Source organism: Artibeus jamaicensis, unplaced genomic scaffold, assembly GCF_021234435.1.
Source record: "Artibeus jamaicensis isolate MK-2021 breed Jamaican fruit bat unplaced genomic scaffold, CSHL_Jam_final scaffold_537, whole genome shotgun sequence".
Lineage (NCBI taxonomy): Eukaryota > Metazoa > Chordata > Mammalia > Chiroptera > Phyllostomidae > Artibeus > Artibeus jamaicensis.
Genome location: NW_026522047.1, coordinates 22,728,360 through 22,750,101, shown reverse-complemented (window position 1 = coordinate 22,750,101; position 21,742 = coordinate 22,728,360). Strand labels below are relative to the sequence as shown.

Here is a 21,742-nt window from a genome sequence, read left to right as displayed (position 1 = left end):
CTCATGACCCCTGGCGGCTTGCTGGATTTGCTTCTCTAAACATGTCAAAAATAAGTAAATAAATTTCAGGTTACCTTTCTTATGAAATAAATTTTAAATGATACCATTCAGAAAAAAACCCAGGAGGAGAAATAAATGTAGCTAGTCAGCTCATTTTTAAATTTTCAACTGGAAATTTGATATGTATGTGGTTTTTCTTATTCTTTGGATGATGGATAACATTCTTTGATTCTTTTCCAAACCAGCTTGATTGTGCAGGCCACAGATAAAGGGATGCCCGGGCTTTCTGGTACTAGTGTGGTCAAGATACAGGTGACCGATGTAAATGACAATGCCCCAGTTTTTCTTCCCCTTGAAGCAGTGGAAGTTGCAGAAAGTAAGTGTGACAATTTGGAATCGGGGTTTTGATTAACTTGTGTGGCATCATCTACCATATTTTCAGCCAGTTGCTATATTAAATATAAATATGAATACTCAACAACATGCAACATAAATAGTTTTCATCTTCATTTTACAGAATAAAGTGTGGAGGGTCAAAAGCTAACTAATCAAATGTCAATGAAGTTCAAGGTTAAAGCTGGAATTTGCATTCAGATCAGCAGGACACTTCTCCATGCTCACACCACCATTTCACATGGGTTCTTTTTTGGTGCTCAGACATTTCATAAGAATGAAACTTACCATGTGAAGAAGCACATTCGGTTGACTGATAATCATCCTAAAGCTTCTCTGAGAAGAAGTGATCTTAGGCTGAGAACTCTGTCAGTCTTTGCAGTATACCAATGACAAGTAGTAAGTAAAGGGAAATGGATGTTCACCATATAAAGTCATCATTTTCCTCTAGTATAAACTAAACTTCAGTATCTGCAGAAAAAAATTACCACGTCAGTGGTAAAGGCTGCAAGTACCAAATTTTACATGATATACTGATTAATCTTACTTGTCTGGATTACATGATGACTCCATGGACATCTATCCCAAAGTTGCTTGTGGTCAATGGCCCCAGGGGTAAAACTCACCCAACTCACCCAACTAATAGTTGCAAATAACATGGTCCCTCACTAGCCTCTCTCCTTTCACTCTTTAAAAAAAGAGATTCATTTATTTAACTAATTATTTATTTATTTTTAGAGAGGGAGAAAAACAGCAATGTTTGGTTGCTTCTTGCACGCCCCCCAACTGGAGACCTGGCATATAGCCCAGGTGTGTGCCCTGCCTGGGAATCTAACTAGTGACTCTTTGGTTTGCAGGCTGGCATTCAATCCACTGAGCCACACCAGCCAGGGCTACTTTCCCAGTCAGGGCACATGCCTGACTTAATAACAAATTATTTCTAACATGTTGTTATCATTATATGTCCCTTTTCTAAACAAATTATAATCATCACCATTCACAGAGGGATGTATTTCAGAAATTTTTATATGTAGGGATCTCCACTCAATGTAAATATGCCAAAATATTCTATTAATTTAAAAAGTGTTCGGTTTTGCTTGCTACCAGTTTTGCTTGATATTTTTTCATGTGCTTTTACCAAAGGTACTAAAGTACATGCATTAACATCAAAACACAACAGTGCCCAGTACAAATATATCATAAGAACAAACAACATAAACTGAAACATATTGATTGGGGTAAGGTGTGGTTGGCACACATCAAGAACGTTCAAGCTTGAAATGTGAAATTATGAATCTTGTATACAATGGAATTATTCTCAATACCTTGGCATTTTCTTTCTCCCTGTACCATACATGGAGGCTTAAAAACTAAGTCCCTTCCATGGCAGTTTAAGCTACAGAACACATACAGAGTATGAGGCATTTAGCATGTCATTTATTTTGTGATTTGGGGGTGAATAGTATTAAAATTTTTGTTTTCATAACTGGCACAATGTCTACTTTGTCTTTCTATAGCATTGATAACTTTGAGAGTCATATTTTAAGGGAAGGAAGCAATGTGTGTATCGCTCCAAAAGAAATAATGTTATAAGCACAAGAAGCCAAGTATATATTATTTCTAACTTTAGTATCCAAGCATGTTCATTTCAATCTTCCCTATTTTTCAAAAGGGCATGTTTGTATTAATGTTTTGAGTAATAGCCTTCTTACCATTCCTATCCCCTATGAATATATGATCTCGATACAGAAAATATATAGCCCAAATAAGTGGCTTAGAGTGTTATTTGGTCCTGGAATTGTGTTGTAAACATACGATGAAAAATGTAATATAAAAATTGAATATACCCTACCTCCTCAATTCCCTACTCAGTGGTAAATTTTCACTTTTATTGGGCTTATAAATTCTTCAAAGTTTTTGTTTGGTTTATAATGAGCTTTGAGTGAGAAGTGATGCCAAGAAACGGCAAATCGTGTTGGACTTAATTTTTTTTTAAGTGCTCGGATTGAACTATTAAAGAAAAGTATTTCAAAGGTTGAATTTTAATGGAGACTGACATCGGTCATGATTATTTCAGATTCTTTGCCTGGTGTTATTGTGACTCGGATATCAGTTCATGATGTGGATCTGAATTCAGCTTTCATCTTCAGTTTTGCGAAAGAGGGTAATCCTGGAACCAAGTTTGCCATTGATCGGAACACTGGAGTAGTGGTACTGGTGGAAATGCTGGATTTTGAAGAAGCTCCCGAATATGAGCTGCTTATCCAAATTTCTGATTCAGTGCACCACACCGAGGGAGTACTTGTCGTCCATGTGTTGGACATCAATGATAATCCACCAGTGTTTTCCCAAGATTCCTACCAGGTAAATGGCTCAAAGAGATACTGAGACACAGCCCAAGTAAGAAAGCCTGCTGTTGTGGGCAGACTGACTTAGACATAGAGCAGTCACTGTGTGGAGTGCTTAAGTTGATGCTGAGCATTTTACATTTAGTATCTGGAAGATAGAAGTACATGTGAAATCAAACATAGCATTCTGTGCAGTTTCTTAAGTATGGATCATATGTCATCATGTGAAACTATGTCATCATTCTTCCAGTTTTCAGGGATTGGAGTCCAGTTGTTCACAGCAGTTGGAATTTGCTTCATCTTTTCAAAGTCACAGATGAGACAATAAGGTGTCTGGATTATCGGCAGTTACTTTAGGAAAGTGATTTTTCTCCCAGGGATATTTTTAGAATATTTTGGAATATTGATTAATATTTTGAAGAAACAAAGTATGAACAATAGTATATAACATGGAAGCTTGAGTTCTTATGTTGATAGAAGTAAAAACAATGCTACCATTCAACTAAGTGCTTGGAAATGGGCTCTAGGACTCCTGAATATAACTCATGCAAGGTTTCTACACAGAAGAAAAAGTAACCTGAGTAATAATCTTCTGTGAAGGCTTGTGAAATTATACAATGTAAATAAGGAATAATATATGTCGGTAAATGTACTAATGATCTGCTACCATACAGAAATAATTTAGGGGAAATTTGGGGGGGATAAAAATTGAAGCAATTAATTTTAAAAATATTTTTTCTAAAATCTTGGACCACTATATAATCTTCTTAATATGTCAGCTCTCTATATGAACATGCCTAATAAACTCAGGTTCACTGGGTATTTTCCATAAGCAAAATAAATAAAATGATCTCATGTTTTGGCCCCACCCATGAAAAGATCTCTAGCCTTTAAGCACAAAGTCCATGTCTCTCTCTTTGTCCCGCAGGTCACCATTCCAGAATTAGTGCCTGCTGGGGACTCTGTGCTAACGGTGGCAGCCACTGACTTAGAAAGCAACGAGTACATTTCTTACCGAATTCTTTCATCTTCTAAGGAATTCACAATTGATCCTATGAATGGTGAGTTATTTCTGGTGGCTTCAGTGTTTATAGGTTTGAGTTACAGGGTGGAAACCTGAAATAACACTTTCCTAAGGATTATTTATTATATGCTCCTCAAATACCCCTGTCCCTGGTATTATAGACACCGCCATCTTATTTTTTCCTTATGTCAAACGCTATGGTACCAAGTCCCCTTGTTGTTTCTTTACTCTGGCATCTCTGTGGCTGGGAGGCAAAAGGACTTGATTAAATGCTGGCAATGGCTCAGAAGTTCAGAGGCCCCCATACAGTGAACAGCCAGTTCATCAGTCTAACCAGGTACAGTTCAGGTAGTCATCCCAGGCCTCAAATGGAGCAAATAAAGTTGAAAGTTGAGAGGATTAAATAGTTCTGAGGACTTTATGTTACTGGAGTTTGGAAGCGTCTATTGAAGCCCAGTACAAAAAGTTCAGTAATAGCATCATACATTCAATAGGGACCAAAACAAAAAGAAAAAAATTATTTGGGCATCTTTACAAAGTAAAAAACATTGTGGTGTTCTGGCTTATTTGATGCCTTCCAAAGCTCTTTGTGTTTTCATTAGAGCAAGACATTTGTAACTGTGAAATGCATTCAGGCAAGTGATTTCAGATTAGAGCAGTTAAGCACTATGCAGAGAAAGCTGAACAGTGAGTAGACGTTAAAGCTAAATCTGATAAAGACGAACAACTAGCAAAGCGCTGTCGCTAACAGGGCACACTACAGACAAGAGTGACCCCAGACACAGCACAGTGTGTGATTCCCATCTACACCCACCGACCCATCACTTCCCAAGTGAGGGCTGATTTTTAAATAACCCTCAGGATGGTGGATATTGACTAGACTTATCATGGTGCTCATTTTGCAATATATACACATGCGTGGAATCATTAGGTTGTACACCTGAAACTACTATTATGTTATATGTCATTTTTAAAAACTTAACCTCAGGACTATGTGAAAGGAGAATTCAGTTACAAATCGCCAGTACCGAAGGACCCGTGGAGTGGTGGAGTGGGGAGAAGTAGATGCTGCTGTCACACGTGTGGCTGAATGGCTGCTGTGTGGACGTAAACGTGTCGGCAGTTTGGCTTACCTTCTCTTCCCTCTCTCTCTCTCACACACACACACCCCTTACTATTTCTTTATTTCTTTATTTTTACTTTAATACAGAAATATATGTCATATCTGTAGTTGTCCCCAGAGGATGACAGCTGCTGGCCTGGCCACAGCAGATCAGTATGGATGGTGGGAAGTGGTCCCTTTGCTTGACATGTGCTAGCGACAAACTGTGCAGTGAGGTATCCGTTAGGTCATCTTTGCAACATTAGCTGTATCAGCTGGTTTTGTTCATGATGGGACTCCACCTGAAATATGGCATTTAAGTGACAGCATTTTGCATTCTTCCTCAGTGACCACACTTAAAAAAACATATTTCTTCTAGAAAAATGCTGTTACATACATAGCTGTAAAAATTACATATTTCTATATTTAAAACAATATTAAATATTACTGTATTAAATATATTTCATCAATAAGGGAAAATCCATATGCTGAATTAACCAAGAACTTTAGGAATGACATCTCCATACTTGAGCAATAGTTGTAACTCTACATTATTATGTTTACATCTTTTGTTTTATTATAATTGTGTCAGTGTTTCCAGAATAAATACATGAATGCTAGAATGTCTCTATACATGTGTCTATGGGTGGTAGAATGGGATGTTTTTCGAATAAGAATACATTTTCTTTAAAAAAATAGCAATGGAGCAACTTACTATATACAAAAAGAAAATTAAGAGAAATGTATGGCAAAATAATCTGCAAGTAGCACCCATATTTAATAGAGTGAGTGTCATGAATATTATGTCTGGATTTTTTTAAGGCTTTTATATTTTTTAAGATTTTATTTGTTTTTAGAGAGAGGGGAATGGAAGAAGAAAGAGAGGGAGAGAAACATGGATGTGTGGTTGCCTCTTGCATACTCCAAACTGGGGACCTGCCCCACAACCCAGTCAGTCATGAGTCCTGACTGGGAGTTGAACCAGAGACCCTTTGGTTCTCAGGCCAGCACTCAATCCATTGAGCCACACCAGCTAAAGCTTATGTGTGACTCTTAAGTTTTACAAAAGTATAAATATAATAATTTTAATTTTCTATTTGAAGTTAATCTTGGCTGTAGTAATTAATAAGTATAACAAATAAGTAAACAATTAGGAAACATTTAATAAATATTTGCCAACTAAATGGATCATGGAAATGTAATTTCACAAGTCTGAGATGCTGCATCTTGTTTTTCAGGCACGATATTTACTAACAATCCTATATTACTTCCGGATAAACAGTCAACAGTTCAATTTCTTGTTGAAGCCAGTGATGGTGGAATTCCTGACCTGAGGGCTCTTACCTTAGTGGAGATAGAAATACAAGATATGAACAATTATGCCCCTGAATTTTCAGTAGAATATTACAATCTTAGCTTGAGTGAAGATGCTCAAATTGGAGGCACGCTTGTCACCTTTTCAACCACTGACCACGACCGGACCCCTGAAAACACACATGTTGAATATTTCATCATCGGTGGTAATTCACAGAACAATTTCCAAATGGAAACTAGTCTCATTCATTCAGAATATGCTGATAAGCAAGTTGGTTATCTGGTGCTGCGTCACAGTCTGGACAGAGAAACATCTGCCAGTCATAAGCTTGTCATTCTGGCATCTGACCATGGCTGCCCTCCACTGAGTTCCACAACAATTGTGTCCATAGAAGTGCTTGATGTCAATGACAATCCACCCAAATTCAGCAGTCTGAAATATCATGCCCATGTCAAGGAAAGTACCCCTCTAGGGAGTCACATCACTGTGGTCTCAGCCAGTGACCGAGATGTGGGTTTACATGCAGAAATCATCTACCACATAATTTCTGGAAATGAGAAAGGACATTTTCACCTAGAAGAAAGAACTGGCATTCTTTATTTGACTAAGCCTTTGGATTATGAAGAAACAATAAAATTCACTTTAACTGTCCAAGCTTCAGATGAAGAAAAGAAATATTTTTCTTTTGCAGTTGTGTTTGTTGGTGTCCTAGATGATAATGACCATGAACCTCATTTCATGTTCTCAAGCATGAACTGTGTTGTTCCTGAAAATCTGCCTGTTTTCTCTACCATATGTTCTATAAATGCTTTGGATTTTGATGCAGGTCCTTATGGAGAATTGACCTATTCTATTTTGTCTCCCTGTTCTCTCACACATGGGGTGCCTCATGACCAAGATCCCTTCCTCATTGACCCTCTAACAGGGGACATTCATGCTAAACAGACCCTTGACTATGAAAATGACAATAAATACTGCTTTACAGTTCAGGCAAAAGACAGAGGTGACTCAGCAGCCTCTTTAGTAGTTTGGGTGGATATTGAAGGGATAGATGAGTTTGAACCCATTTTTACTCAAGATCAATATTTTTTCAACCTCCCAGAAAACAGTGTAAGACAGTTGATTGGCAGAGTAGAGGCATCAGATGCAGATGCCGGTATCGATGGTGTCATTCTTTACTCCCTTGAAGCTCCATCTCTCTTCTTTTCTGTAAATAGAAGTAATGGAAATATTTATTTAACTAGAGCCCTTCCCCTAATAAGAAGTCATATCAGCAAAGAAGACACAATTGAAATGAAAATAATCGCTCACAGCCCCAAACAGGACTCCAAGTTTGCCTCTTGTACTGTTTTTGTGAATGTGTCTTTTTCCTCAGAAGGAATGCACTTGGCCTTGTCAGCTAGCAGCTTCTCCATCAGCCTCACAGTCTCCTTTTTGGTGTTCCTCTTACTTGTCTTCACCCTGGTTGTCCTGATTGTAAGACACAAACAAAAAGACACAATCAATAATTATGAAGACAAGAAGGCGTCATCACCCTTAGATATTAGTATAAGACTGAGCAGGGATGCCAGCCTACTCAAGCCCTTCCAGACAACAAATGAGGGCAGTAATGAGGCGGTTCCAGCAGACTCCCTGCCAGAATGGTTGAGTTTAATAAGTATCATGGAAAAGGACGCTGTCAATCTGTACAGGCACTCAAACTCCAGTGGCCACTGTTCTGTGGAAGGAGAGAGTGCAGAAGATAAGGAGATCCAGAGGATAAATGAGCACCCTTACAGAAAGGACTCTGGCTCAGCTCTGAGTGACCGGGAGTCCAGGGTGCCAGACTCGGGAGTCCCGAGGGACTCAGACCAGCTCTCCTGCTTGTCTGGGGAAACCGATGTGGTGGTCACAGCAGAAACCAGCCAGACACTTGAGCAAGGCGATGGAGGAGAAGGCTGTGGCCCAGCCTACGCCCAAAATAGTGTGTCACCCCAGACACTAAAGAAGAAAGAGGTAAAAGTGGGCATCCTGGCTGAGGTCAGGAAAGAGCCTGTCTTTATTTCAGGTGATCTAGAAACAAGATGTGCAGCCCTTTCAACACAGAGAACCTCTGATCATGATGTGAGAGGCACCTATCACTGGGATTATCTCCTCAGTTGGGAACCTGAGTTCCAACCTCTCGCCTCCGTATTTAATGACATCGCAAAACTAAAGGATGAACATTTACATAAACCAGGAATTCCCAAAGAGAAAAAATCTTTTGTTTTTCCGCCCCCTTTGATAACAGCAGTTGCCCAACCTGGAATCAAAGCAGTTCCACCAAGAATGCCAGCCGTAACCCCAGAGCAGGTCCTGCAAAAATACCTGCACTCCCCGCTTCTCCATCACCCCAATTCTCTGCCAGGAACCATGACTCCCAGTTTTTCTCCATCTCTTTCCTTGTTGACGACACAGACCCCTGCCGTGACTCCACTGTTGTCCTACGGAGGATCGTTAGGAACCTGTCTAAGTGACGCATGCCATGAACTTAAAGCGGAAGATGAAGTTCGAATATAAAACAATTGTGATGTCAAGCACCTGCTCACCACTGGTCATGAATTATTCAATGGAACATTCTTCAGCAAGCTCCTCTCAAGATTGAGTTAATTTTATCTACAAGTGAGTGGTATGATTTAGTCAGGGTTTGTAGAACCTCCTCATTTAAGTTTCTCAAATTTCAGCCTTAATGAGAAGTTACCCCCTCTTTTAACCATTATGGTTTGCTCTCAGGACTTGTTTGTATATGTTAAATAGTGTATATTCTGTCATACCTGGTTTCCTGTGTAATTAGATTTCCAAAGGACAAAGTGAACTTGACTGACTACCAACGTGTTTATGTGAAAATAAATGGAAATAAAGTACAGGTGAAGTCCACTTGGTCACATTACTGCCGATTGCACTGATATATCTAAAACAAATTAGTAAAGATGGAATAAGAAATGAGCGTAGGACAGAAAGTTAACAGAGGAGAAATTGGAAGGCTAATCTTACATTTTAAAGTAAAGCAATTTTCTACAGATCTGACATGTTTAGAGATGCATTTCTTCACTTTCACCATTGACCACACTTGTGGAGTTTGGCCATAATTTGAATTTTAATGTAGTGTCTTTTGGAAATTTAATCAGAAATTAAGAATGAAATTTGCCATGTAACTCTGTGCCAAAAAATATATATTCTCAATTAAATGAAGCAGAAATGTCTGTTCTTGACAGAGGGCCAGGGTTGATAAAAGCAATAAGTGTGTGGTTGGCTGTCACCTAAGACAGGCTTCCTTGATCTTCTTTAGAAATAGGATAATGATTTTTCTTCTTTTGATATTCTGTCTTATAACATTGTACGGGTACAGAGATTAAAGTTTGAAGTGATTTGTAGGGTTTTCTTTTCATTTTATTTTCTTCTAGATATAATAACTTTTGGTGAGAAATAATTTATCCACTCATTGTCAGTTCTAAATGTTTTTGTAGATAAAATTATGTTATTAGCTAATAATAATTTTATAGAGTAATTTAGCAATATATTTTTAAATGAAGTTTTTTTATATAAATATTTCTGCTATAAAAGTTGAAAATGGATGTCAGAAGTCTTTCTTTCATTTGTTCATGTTTAGCTTTAACTGATGTTAGGTGGAGCAGTTTGGCAACGTGGTTAAAATCATTCTGTTTTATACAGCTATGGTTTCAGAAATACAGTGGTGTTGTGTGGTACTCACATTTAATGCACATTCTCCTCTCTGGTCAGCCTGGGAGTCCATCCAAAATTCTGAGCCATTCCAGGAAAGCGGAGCATATCCTGGTGATGACAGCCAGGGAGTCATCCATGGTAGGCAACCGGGCCCGTCTTTGAAATAAGAGTTTAGGATTCTCAAGGGCATCTGGTATGGTTTTCTTGGTGGTTACTGTGGATGGGTGTCCACTATAGAGATATTCCCTTCATGTTTTTTCTTTCAATAGGCCTCGTCTGTAAAATTATGTGAGATAACTCATTTCTCTTTACTGAAAAACATTGCAGGGTGCTGTGTTTGGCTTCTAATTTTGTAGGTAAATAATTCTAAAGCTTTTTATTCCAATTTGATCAATTATATATCTCTGCTGACTCTTAAATTGAGAACAAGTGTATAAAACCACATTGGAAATTGTATGAAACAGAAAGGTTTTTGGTCAAGCCTGGAATCCTAGAGAACTGTCACTTAGGCATGAAACAAATACTAAAGGTCAATGCATGTCTCTCCTTGTCTTCATGGCATCTGGGAAAGAAGACTTCTTGGTTTTATTTTAAAAAAGTAATTATTTTCTTCCAATATTTATTCTCTTTGACTTCCTTCAAAAGATTACTTTGAACCTATAAAGAAATTTTATACAGATTTTTCCTAATTATATATGGATGTTTTGTTTTACAACAGAATTATTTCTAGGAACCAAGAACATCTTATTGTTTTGAATTAACCAGGTTCTTTATTTACTTATGCCTAAAAAGAGTTGTCCATCTACTCTTCCTTAAGTTGTCTGTGATTTATTATTCCTTCTGGACATGGTTCTACATTTTTAAAAGACATTTAATAAAAACAGAAGACATGGAGTATTTAGAGCCATTCCTTACCAACATCTAGTGGATTTTTAATTGATGACTTTATTAATACTGTATCCGATGCCATGCCACCACCAAACAAATGCTACAAGTGGGGTTAAGAGCAAAAAATGTAAACATGCTGGTTAAGTGTTCACAATAAATCACATGTCAGCCCTTTCAACTAGAGTGCTTTTTTCCCTAAATAAACAATATAATTTGTATAGTTTTCCTTCACGTCTAATATTAACTTGCCTCATATGTTCTGTGTTACTTTGCTGATCTACACACTGGCTTTAGCGCTCTGGAGGGGGTACAGAACTTGTTAGTGGAAAATCATATTAAGCCCCAAACTCATAAGCTATAAAATAAAAGACAGTTGTCTCTTGTGGAATTTTGGCTGCCTGAAATTCTGGACTTTCTCGTTGGCAGCCTTAAAAATACTGGTGTAAATCAGTACCAAATGGATATCAAAATTCCTTGTCCTAGTAGTAATCATTGAATTGGCTTCCAAAACAGATTCCTGGGCAGAGGAAGGGAAAAATGCTATATCTTCAGGGACTGGATCATGTAACTGTTCTCTGAAAATATCAAAAGGTCCTGTAAACTACTGGCTGCCAGCATGTACACATCCTTAGTCTATCGTAAATGTCCAGCTGATGCAGGAGCTGTATGTTTCCCAGCACCTTTCCCTTCAATTTCAGTGTCTTCCAGAAATTATAGTGATGAAAGTTCATTACTAATTTTAAACTTATTACATCCTAACCTGTTTTGTTACATTTGTTTTGTTTCACCACTTTACACATTTTTTAACTTAAACTAAAAAAAAAAGTAAGACGTAACTAAAAGGACCTAAGATGATCCTTTACTTCAAAACAATGAAGTATATGGAGTGAATATGGTTAGTGGATTTGCACATGATTATTATGGATGAGCTCATTGGGTTTATTTTCACAGTGTGTTTTCATTGAGCTTAAAGGTATAGAGCCCTCTGTGTGGTCATAGCTGAGGAGAGTTAGTATGGAAAATCGTTCTGTTCAAGAGGGACACCGCGATCAGGGAAGTTGTGAGAAGTGTTGCTTATGACCAAAACCACATTCCCATGGGAGTCACTGAATGGAGGGAGCTTTCACCCTTTGCAGAGTCAGAAGGAGAGGAGAGAGGAGAAAATAGAGGGTTAAATCTGAAAAGGAACAGTTTAGGGCCCTCGTAGAGAAATGCAAGAAGGGAAAAGGGTAAGGACTTGTAAAAAAATAATTTTACAAAAATAAATGTAAAGCTTTTGCTGAGAAATCTTTCCCCATTATAGGTTTGTCTTGTTGAGAAATATTTTGGGGGGGATCTTTTTTTTCCTCCTCTTTCTTCTCTGTTCCTTTTAAGTCTCTTATCTCCATTGCTCTATTGTCTGAAAATTTAGGTTTATCAAGTTGTGAACCTAAAGCTAGGTAAGAGTGAACCAAAACACATTTGACTTTGAAAACCTGAGTTTCTTTTTTTTAGTGAATGGTAGAATAAAAAATTGGAATGATTACTCTGCCTTTTTTCCCACTTTACATGACTTTGCACATCTACCAAGTAATGAAAGTACAGAAGGCAGTTGGAGCAGAATATGGAATTTTAGTACCTTTGTAATCTTGTCTTTTTTCTGATAACCAGACTTTTTCAGAACTGTTTGCTTAATACTCATGATTTTATATTAAAACAGTACATTTCATATAGCTTTTAAACCATAGTATATAATATACATAGTCAGTAGTTTATTCTTAAATATTGTCAATTTTATTTAAACTTGTGTCATAAATTATTTTGATTTCATATAGGTCAAAGAAATTTGTCTATCAGAAACAAAATTATGGCAATGTTAGGAAGATCTAGCAGAAAGTGACTGGAGTATTGAACTATGTACCTTTCTCTTATAAACTCAGCACTTGCCTATTTGATGACAATTTAGCACTTCCTACTGTTTTGATCTACATAATTTTCCTCATTTCACTCAATATACTTCTTAACCAAAACTGTGAAGTAAGTAACAGAGGGGGGAAATCATACCAAATAAATAGCAGATGCACAAGTACATCTCTTGAATGAGAAAACATTATTTTGGTTAGAAAACTAACTACATGGATTTCGTTGTTAGATAGTAAACCCTCAGGGCAAAATCCTGGTCTCAACTTGTATCATGAAATACAGATGTTTCTTAGAATGAATGAGTACATATGTGAATGGGCACAGAGGGTACTATAAAGTGAGAGTGTGATACATAGGTCTTGAACCCATTAAGTGTGAATTCTAACATAGTTCTGATTTTAGCCAATCACAGGGAAGAAGGGAAGTACAAAGGGTCTATTAGAATACTATAGAACATCTTAGTCAAAGTCAAGGAATTCCTTTTGTAATATGGTTTGTCTTCTCTTTTTCTTTCCTTTACTCACAATAGACATACATTTCTTGTGAGTTTTAGACATAATAAAAACAAATTATAGATGACATTAAAAAGCACATTCATTATTTGAGACAGTCATATTACATGGCAAAATGTGCATGGAACAGCTTAAAACATAAATTTTTGTTAAAAAATCACTAGCTTTTATTAATGTATTCTTTCTTAAAATAATAAAATGACATCTCACTGAAAAGCCAATATTGTCCCCAATGGAGATATTCTAGACCCTTCGCTATAAGGCAGGAATAAAAAAAATATCTCTAGTATCCCCACCAAAATCTAATATTGTTCAACTAAACAAGAAAGCAATTAGAAACATAAGAATTTGAAAATACATGGTAAAACTTCTTCTATTTGTACACTATATTACTATATTTCTGAAAAACCCAAAATAATTGATGGAAAACCATTATAAAAAATGAGTCCTTGCTGGTGGGGCTCAGTGGATTGAGCGCGGGCCTGCAAACCACATGATCTCGGTTTGATTCCCATCAGGGCACATGCCTGGGTTGCAGGCCAGTCCCCAGCAGGGGACTCACGAGAGGCAACCATACATTGATATTTCTCTCCTTCTCTCCTTCCCTTCCCCTCTAAGGATAAATAAAAATAAAATCTTTAAAAAAAAAATGAAAGAGCTCAGTAAATTTGCAAGATATAAAATTAATATGCAAAAATAAAGTCAATATCCTTCATATATATATATATGAACAATAACCAGTTACAGGATAAATGAAAGAGAAAAATCTATTTATTTTTATTATTTTATTTTTTCAAGTGGAAGCCACTTTGATTTTGACATTTTTATATCGATTTTAGAGAGAGGAAAGGGGAGAGAGAGAAACATCAATTTGTTGTTCTACTTATTTATGTATTCATTTGCTGATTCTTTTTTATTTTTATTTTATTAACTTTTTGAGAGAGAGAGTGAGAACCATTGACTTGTTGCTCCACTTATTTGTGCATTCATGGGTTGATTTTTCCATGTGCCCTGACTGAAGATCAAACATACAACCTTGGCATATTGGGACAGTGCTCTAACCAACTGAGCTACTCAGCCAGGGTGAGAAGACTGTATTTAAAACAGAATAAAACAAAGTGAAATCCTCCCCAAAATGTGTAACATCCACCTGAGGAAAGTTATAACATCTCCTGAAGCCACAGAGGAAACTTAGATTGTTTTTGAATAGACTCAATATTAGACTTAATGCTAGAATGATGTATGTTGTTCCTTGTAGGGGTGACTTTCCTCAAAAATCTCCCCATGTGCCACAGATGAGAGTAAACATGACTGAGACATGATCTGCTTGGGAAGGAGAGGTGGCCAGTTTACCAGAGGAAAAAGTCCTTGAGCAATGGCCAATTAGTTTCTCAGGGGAAAAATGCCTTGAGCCCCTTCCTCCAAAGGCTTTTATTGGGTTGTAATACACAGGAATACAGGGCAATAAGGATCAAACACCAGATAACATTTCAAAGAAATCTGTGGGCTTAGTCTGAGTCAGTGTCTGTCTGGAAGAGAGTTTTTGAGTTTCCTGCTTAACATATGAATGAAAGCACTCTTAACAGAGCAGATTTCACAGGTTTATCAGTCAGTCTTTGTGATGCCATATTTTTCCCCAGGACATGTTCTAGCAAGGCGTGGAGCTGCACCCTTCCCCATCAGGTATTCAGGCTTAAAGGGATTAGAGCCAGGAAGTGCTTCTCCCAGAGGACATGGGGACTCAGGCTATGTCAAAGCTGGGGGAGGGGGGAGGGGGGTGGCTATTGCTCTTTGTTGCAGCCCTGCCGGGTCCTTCCATGATGGCCTCCCAAGTGGTTGTGTCTGGCCTAGGTTGCCCCTCCTCTGAGGGGTCTTACCTGTCAAGGACATCTGACCATGCCTTGGGGGCAGGGAGGAAACTGAGGCAGCATTTGCTACCAGAGACAAGCTTTGTCTCCTGTGGTTCACATTCCAAAGGTCACTGACTCATCCTTAGCCACAGGGGGTAGAGTTACAATTCCTGAAGCCTGGCAGAGCGGTCCACAACAGTTCCTAAGTAAATTTAAAAGTTAACCTGCTCTTAATACACATACCACTTTTGTTTTCTGGAGTTAAATAACTTGATTTTACAGCTTATTTTGAAAAATAACCAAAAAAGTATAGCTATAACACACTGAAAACATACGAGTTTTGAGAGTATATGTTTATCTGTGTGCAAATGTGCCCACATGCATTCACCCTACCAGTACAAAATATGTCATGAAGTTCTCTATAATTAGAATGGGGTGGTTTGGGCACATGACAAGAGACTAATGGAACAGAATAGAAAATCCAGAAATCAATCCAAGGGCAGGCAAATGAATCCTGAAATGATGGATCAGCTCGTTGTATGCCAACTCTCCTGCTCAGAGTAAGCAAAAACCTGAATATGGATGAGGAGAGAAAGAAATAATTTTGTGTATGTATGTGTGCAAGAGACATCAGAGAGCTACCAAGACAGTGAAGACCTGAGAAACCATGACCCTTGAGAGGACAGAAATGCAGAGATGTATACCTAACATGCCATGCCATCAACCCCCTTGAAGATAAGCAGAAAATGATCACTGTAAGGTTGAGAAGCGAAAAAGAGATATTTCCCATAGTATGTAAATATCTTCTCAGTAATTGTTTTTAAAAAACACAGCTGAAATAAAGAACTCAATAAATATGTCAAACATCAGATTAGACACAGGTGAAGAGAGGATTAGTAAATTAGAACATAAATCAAAAGAAAATTTGTGAACTAAAACAGAGACCTGTTTGGAAAACACTGAAAAAAAGAATAAGATGTGTGGAACATGGTTTAAGAGTTCCAATACATGTACTGAATCCCAAAAGGAGAGTGGAGAGAACAGGCAAGAGCAATTTGCAAAGACGGTGGCTGAGAATCTTTCAAAACTGACATTAAATTACAGTTCAGAATATGCTACAAACCATAATATAATTTTTTAAAACCACAGTTAATCATATAACAGTAAAATTGGTACAAAAAATGAAAAATATTTAAAATATTCAAGGAAAAATGACACATTTTCCACAAACTCAATGCATATGGAAATATTATATATGATAAAGGCAGCACATCAAATTAGTGAAGAAAGAATTTTTTAAATAAGTGGGGTTGGGATAACTAGATAGCCACATATTAAAAAGATTAAATTGAACATATTAGACACCAGGATAAATCATACAAATAAATACAATTAAATTCTAGACATAGAAATGGAAAAGTCTCCAACAAGTCAAAATCCAGAAGCAATCAGAGAAATGAGTGGTAAGTTTGACTACAAAACATTTTGCATGACATAACTCTGTAAATTAGTCATAATGTTCAGCAAGGTGGTTCTCTGACCCTGTGTTCAGCTCTGTGATAAGAGAGGTGGACCTTGTGACTGGTAAACACCTGATGGAGAAAGGCCAGTTCCTCACATGAACATATGTCTAGCATCATAACAACATAAATTAAATACTGTTGTTTACATTGCATGTGTACCTATAAAACTAGTTGGTGCCCTGGCTGGTGTAGCTCAGTGGATTGAGCTCGGGCCTGCGAACCACGGGATCCCGGTTCGATTCCCAGTCAGGGCACATGCCTGGGTTGCAGGCCAGTTCCCAGCAGGGGACTCACGAGAGGCAACCACACATTGATGTTTCTATCCTCTCCTTTTCTTCCTCTCTAAAATAAATAAATAAAATCTTTAAAAAAAATTGGTAAATATACCATATTGGCTAAACCATGAGTTTACCAATTTAAATGCTATTTCAAAGAGTGGAGTGTTCTTGTATACTAAGCAAAAGGTTAAAACATTATATTATTAAGTGAATCGTATTTGGTCCTTAAACTTAGATTTTTATATTTAATTTTTAGTCACCTTATTTTCTTTTCTGTCATTTCTAGTCTATCATCCTTTTTTCTCTTCAGCTAATGTAAAGCAAATAATTTGCTTAATGTTTAAAGTACATCTCAACAATGACACAAAACTAATTGGACTTTGATTATTTTATAAAGTTTTATTTTCTCTATTTTAACTTATTTAAAAGTATGCTTTCTATTTCTTATCTAAAAACTCTAGGAAATTCTACACCACATACTAATTACTGAAAGCATATGTGCTTAATTTTATGATATGAACAAATTGAAAGTAATGAAAATAAAAGGCTTCAGATTATTGTCAAATTATATGTTATGTAAAAGGGAAATATGTTAACCTTTGTGAACTTAAATAACAGCTAAATTTTATTGAGTGTTCATTATGTGCCAGATATTGTGCTAAATGTTTTATGTGTACTTTATTTTGTTTAATCTTCATAATGACCCTTTAGAGTAGATATGGTCCCTTTTTACCAATAAGGAAACCATGGCTTAAAGAGCTAATAATTAGTGGAGCCTAGAATCCAACCCAGTGGTGTTACTAGAAGCTCTTCTCTTAACTCCTTCACTACACTGCCTCACTTGGAAGTTCCTTAAGGATATCTGGGTTTTTTTTAATCATAAATTTCTATTGGCTCCATTTAAAAAATTCTTTAATATGTGCAGGTCATTTTTAAAAAATGACAAGCCATGTGGCAACTGGAAGAGGCATTTCCTTGTGTTGAGATCTGTGATCACAGGCAATTTATAAATTTGGGATTACTTGACAGACACACAACCAGTATAATTTTTTTCTGATTCTCACCTTTTCTTACAAAGAAGAAAATTATTTTAAAGATAGAACTGATAATATGTATGGCCACAGTGGCTCTGAAATTTGGCACATTGCTTCAGTGTCTACTGCAAACAAACAGTACCAAAAGATAAAATGTTTTAAGCAGAAATAAAAATAAAAATGACATAGGTTCAGAAACAAGATAATCCTTTCCATTGCAATATCCAGTATAGTTCAACATATTTTATCTATAAGCTGGTGAATTGCATTTCTAGATACACTATGGGGAAAATCTCAGAAGATATTGTACAAGAATAAACATAAACTCAATGCAGTCTGCGTGGCTGAAGCTTAGGCTTGCTCTACTCCAGGAAGCAGGCACTGCTACACATGGACAGGCAGGCTAAAAAGGTTCTACATAAGAAGCATAACTAGTATAACTGCTTAAAGTCAGGGGCTGAGTGGGGCTGAGAGGGCTGCTGAGCTCCCCCCTCCCTCCATAAAAGGATGGACAAAGATAGTTGCTGACCACGTGGAACTTTGGCTGGTAGTGAACTGGGGAATTTGAGAACTCAAAGAATAAATACTCAATTTCATTATTAAGAATTAAACTAATCTTCCCATGACTCAGTGATTAGTCTGCAATATCCAGTAATATAATACTACTAAGATACCTGAACCTCTGAAAGTCATTATAAGATCTGACTCTGGAATCATTATTCCCTTTGATGCCAGAAAGAATAGGAAAAAACTCATATTACTATTTTAAAGTGCACCTGCAGTTGTATAGAATGCAATAGGACCAGAAAAAAAGAAGTAACAAGTACACATTTGGAAAGAAAGAGAAAAAGCAATCTTCATCTTCAGGCAATACCATTCTCTAAATAGGGATTCTGTATGTAAATTATTAGAAAATTCAGCAAATTTGTGAATACAAGATCAGTACCAAATATCATTAACATCCATACATACTACCAATATTCAACTAAATGGTATAATAGAAGACAAGTTCATTCACAACAATGAGAACTATAAGACACCTAAGAATAAATCTAACATTTTAAAGGCCTCCTGGAGAATTTAAAATATATCATTGCAAGAAGTAAAAGACCTAATTAAATGAAGGTAGAGTGGAAAGAATTAATAATTTGAACATGGTAATTCTCTATGAATTTGTCTATGAACTCAATGCAATTCAATAAAAAGGTCAATATGCCTTAATGGGTAATTAGGCAATGCTATTTAAAATTCATAATGAGAAAAGACTCAAAATAATGGAGACAACATTCAAGAAAAAGAAAGGATGGGAGGGAAGAGTCTTCTTTTTAAAAATGTTTTATCAGATATAAACAGATGGAATAGAGTAGAGGGTCCTAGAAATTAGATAGCTACATAGATAGATAACATGAAGATGGCTTACTAAATAAAGAAAATGTGGATAATTTAATGAATGTTGCTGAATTAATATTATTTGTATCGAAAAAAGAAAATGAACTTGGATATCCTCCTCACATGGTAAATTGGAGTGAAAATTAAAACTTTTTGAGAAGAAAATTAAAGACAAATCATACAAATACAAAAGATTGTTAAATATAATTACTTTAAATTAAGAATTAGTATTGAAACAAAGACAGCATATGACCAATAAATTTGATCATATAAGAGAATCTATAATTTAAAAGAAGGCATTTATACTCTATATCATGCAACAAGGCTAAATATCTATAACTTATAACATTAGTAAGAAAGTAATAGCTTAATAGGAAAATCAACAAGGACAGTTACAGAGAAGGAAGCTTGTATGGTCAATAAATATGTGTTCAATAAGGTGTGTATACCTATCAGATTGGTAAAATTTATAAAAATCTTGACAGTATTAAATGTTGACAAGGTTGTAGAGAATCAAGACCTTTTACACAATGCTTGTGGGAACTTCATAGTTTTCATACATTGTTAGGTGTTATAACCATCATGGAAAGCTGTTTGGCAAGATTTAGTAAAGTCAATGATAGCTTTCTTGACAACCTAGTTAACTCCATTTCTAGAGACACTCTCCCTTACACATATAAGAAGAGAGGTATAATAATGTTTATTACAGTACTGTTTCTAAAAGAAAAATTGAAAACAATATAATTATCCTTTAAAGGACTATTGATAAATACTTGTAGTATATCTATAATGCTTTACAGTAGTTAAACTGAATGAGTTAGATCTACTTATATTAATTTTGGAAAGTGTTTAAAATATTATATTGCAGAGTAGCATACACCATATGACACCTCTTACATAAAGTGTAAAACACAAAACAGTGCTATGTAAATTATCTATATACACATATGTAATATATATGTTACATTAGTTAAAATTCATGCCTACAAAAATAAACAAATTCACAATGGTGCTTACCATTGGGAAGAGAGGAGCATGTGTTTGTAATATTTCATTCCTTTTAAAAATCTGAAGCAAATTGGGCAAAATATTAAACTTTCATAGAGCTGAGCAGTTGGAAATATTTTAAATTAAAAATATATAGTAATAATTACAAATATCAGTTATCACATAAGAAGATTTTACTTTAAAAACCTGGCTTCCTCGATGTTCCCATTGATACCTCTAACTCAGGAAAACTGATTTATATTCTAAAGGAGAATGCTTTCTCTAGGCAAACTACTGGCAATGAATCTAAGTGTTCAAGTGCGGTGGAAAATTTGTTAGACGTTATGCTTTCATCAGCATCTTCTGCCAATGATTTTCCTGTGTGTTCACTTTACAAAGAATGCCAGTAGGGGAGTGCAATTGTGTAACTGCACAACGTTACTTAGGGATGAACCACAGCCTCCAAGAACTGCCAAGGTTTCATACATAAAATTTTTGTTTTGAGCAAAGAGTCCCTTGTTTCTGTGATGAATGTGATGTGGCATTTTCTGATTGGCAAGTGACACACAGAAAGCACCAAGGGAATGACGTTGTCACAGTTCAACTTCATAATTAAGTGTAGTTTTGTTTGTGACCTTAATTACATTTGTTGGAAGCCAGCTCCTTGATTTCCCAATCATGCCTGCATTTTTACTTGCCCTATGTAAAGATGAATAAGAGGAGGTATGTCTCCAAAGCAATAAAAGCTTGGGAGATTTGTTTGGTAGGGATAGCAGTAGAATGATTATTCCATTATTTAGCTGCCATTGTTTTCCCAGGAAAAGTCCAGGTCTTTGTATCATCTGGGCATTTTAACTATAACCAACCATTTGTCCTTTTAGCTAAATGCTGCCACTCTGATACTTCTCCCTAAACTGCATTGCCTCAATTAATACATAGAATTGTTTAAGTGTCTAGCTCCTGGACATAGCTTTACCTATGCACAGATGTTTTATCCCAGCACAGTCTCACATCTTCCTTTGGAATAATACATGGAAGTTGAAAAATGTGAATATGTACCTGACAGTGCTCTGTGTGCTGAAAACTGTCTTACAAAGTGCAATAAAACAGTCCTGGAGGCAGGGAAGGGTGCCCTAATTGTAACTCCATGTTCCTTTCCTTTAAAGGAAAAGGGATGCTTAGTGGCTACTGGCTCTTTAAGCATGAGGTTTCCTTCAAGGAGAGGTGGATGGAAAGAAGGATATGGTACTCACAATGGCCAAGCAAGTCTCAGTTTTCTCATGAGGATGAACCATCACAAACCCACAATCAGTGTCTGGCAAGCGGCGGGTTCTGGATGTACCCATGGTGTTTCCAGAAGCATAACTATGCACTAATGAAAATGTTGGGACAGGCAGTTCAGCGTGCCCATCTGCAAGCAGAGACAACTGGGTTCCACCTACAAACAAATGCCTGCAGCACCTCTGGGCTTGTGGAACAAATGATTACCATGTCT

The 21,742-nt window shown here is 36.5% G+C and overlaps 1 protein-coding gene across 1 annotated transcript in view; it reads left to right on the top strand.

The window, feature by feature from the left end:
* DCHS2 (dachsous cadherin-related 2) overlaps positions 1–8,720 on the top strand; it is a 176,942-nt gene extending 168,222 nt beyond the window's left edge. The window contains exons 17-20 of the mRNA XM_053658565.1: positions 246–376; positions 2,471–2,757; positions 3,670–3,802; positions 6,106–8,720. Of these exons, the coding sequence (XP_053514540.1) occupies positions 246–376; positions 2,471–2,757; positions 3,670–3,802; positions 6,106–8,720 (3,166 nt within the window). The remainder of the gene's footprint in view (positions 1–245; positions 377–2,470; positions 2,758–3,669; positions 3,803–6,105) is intronic.
* Positions 8,721–21,742: the final 13,022 nt, after the last annotated feature.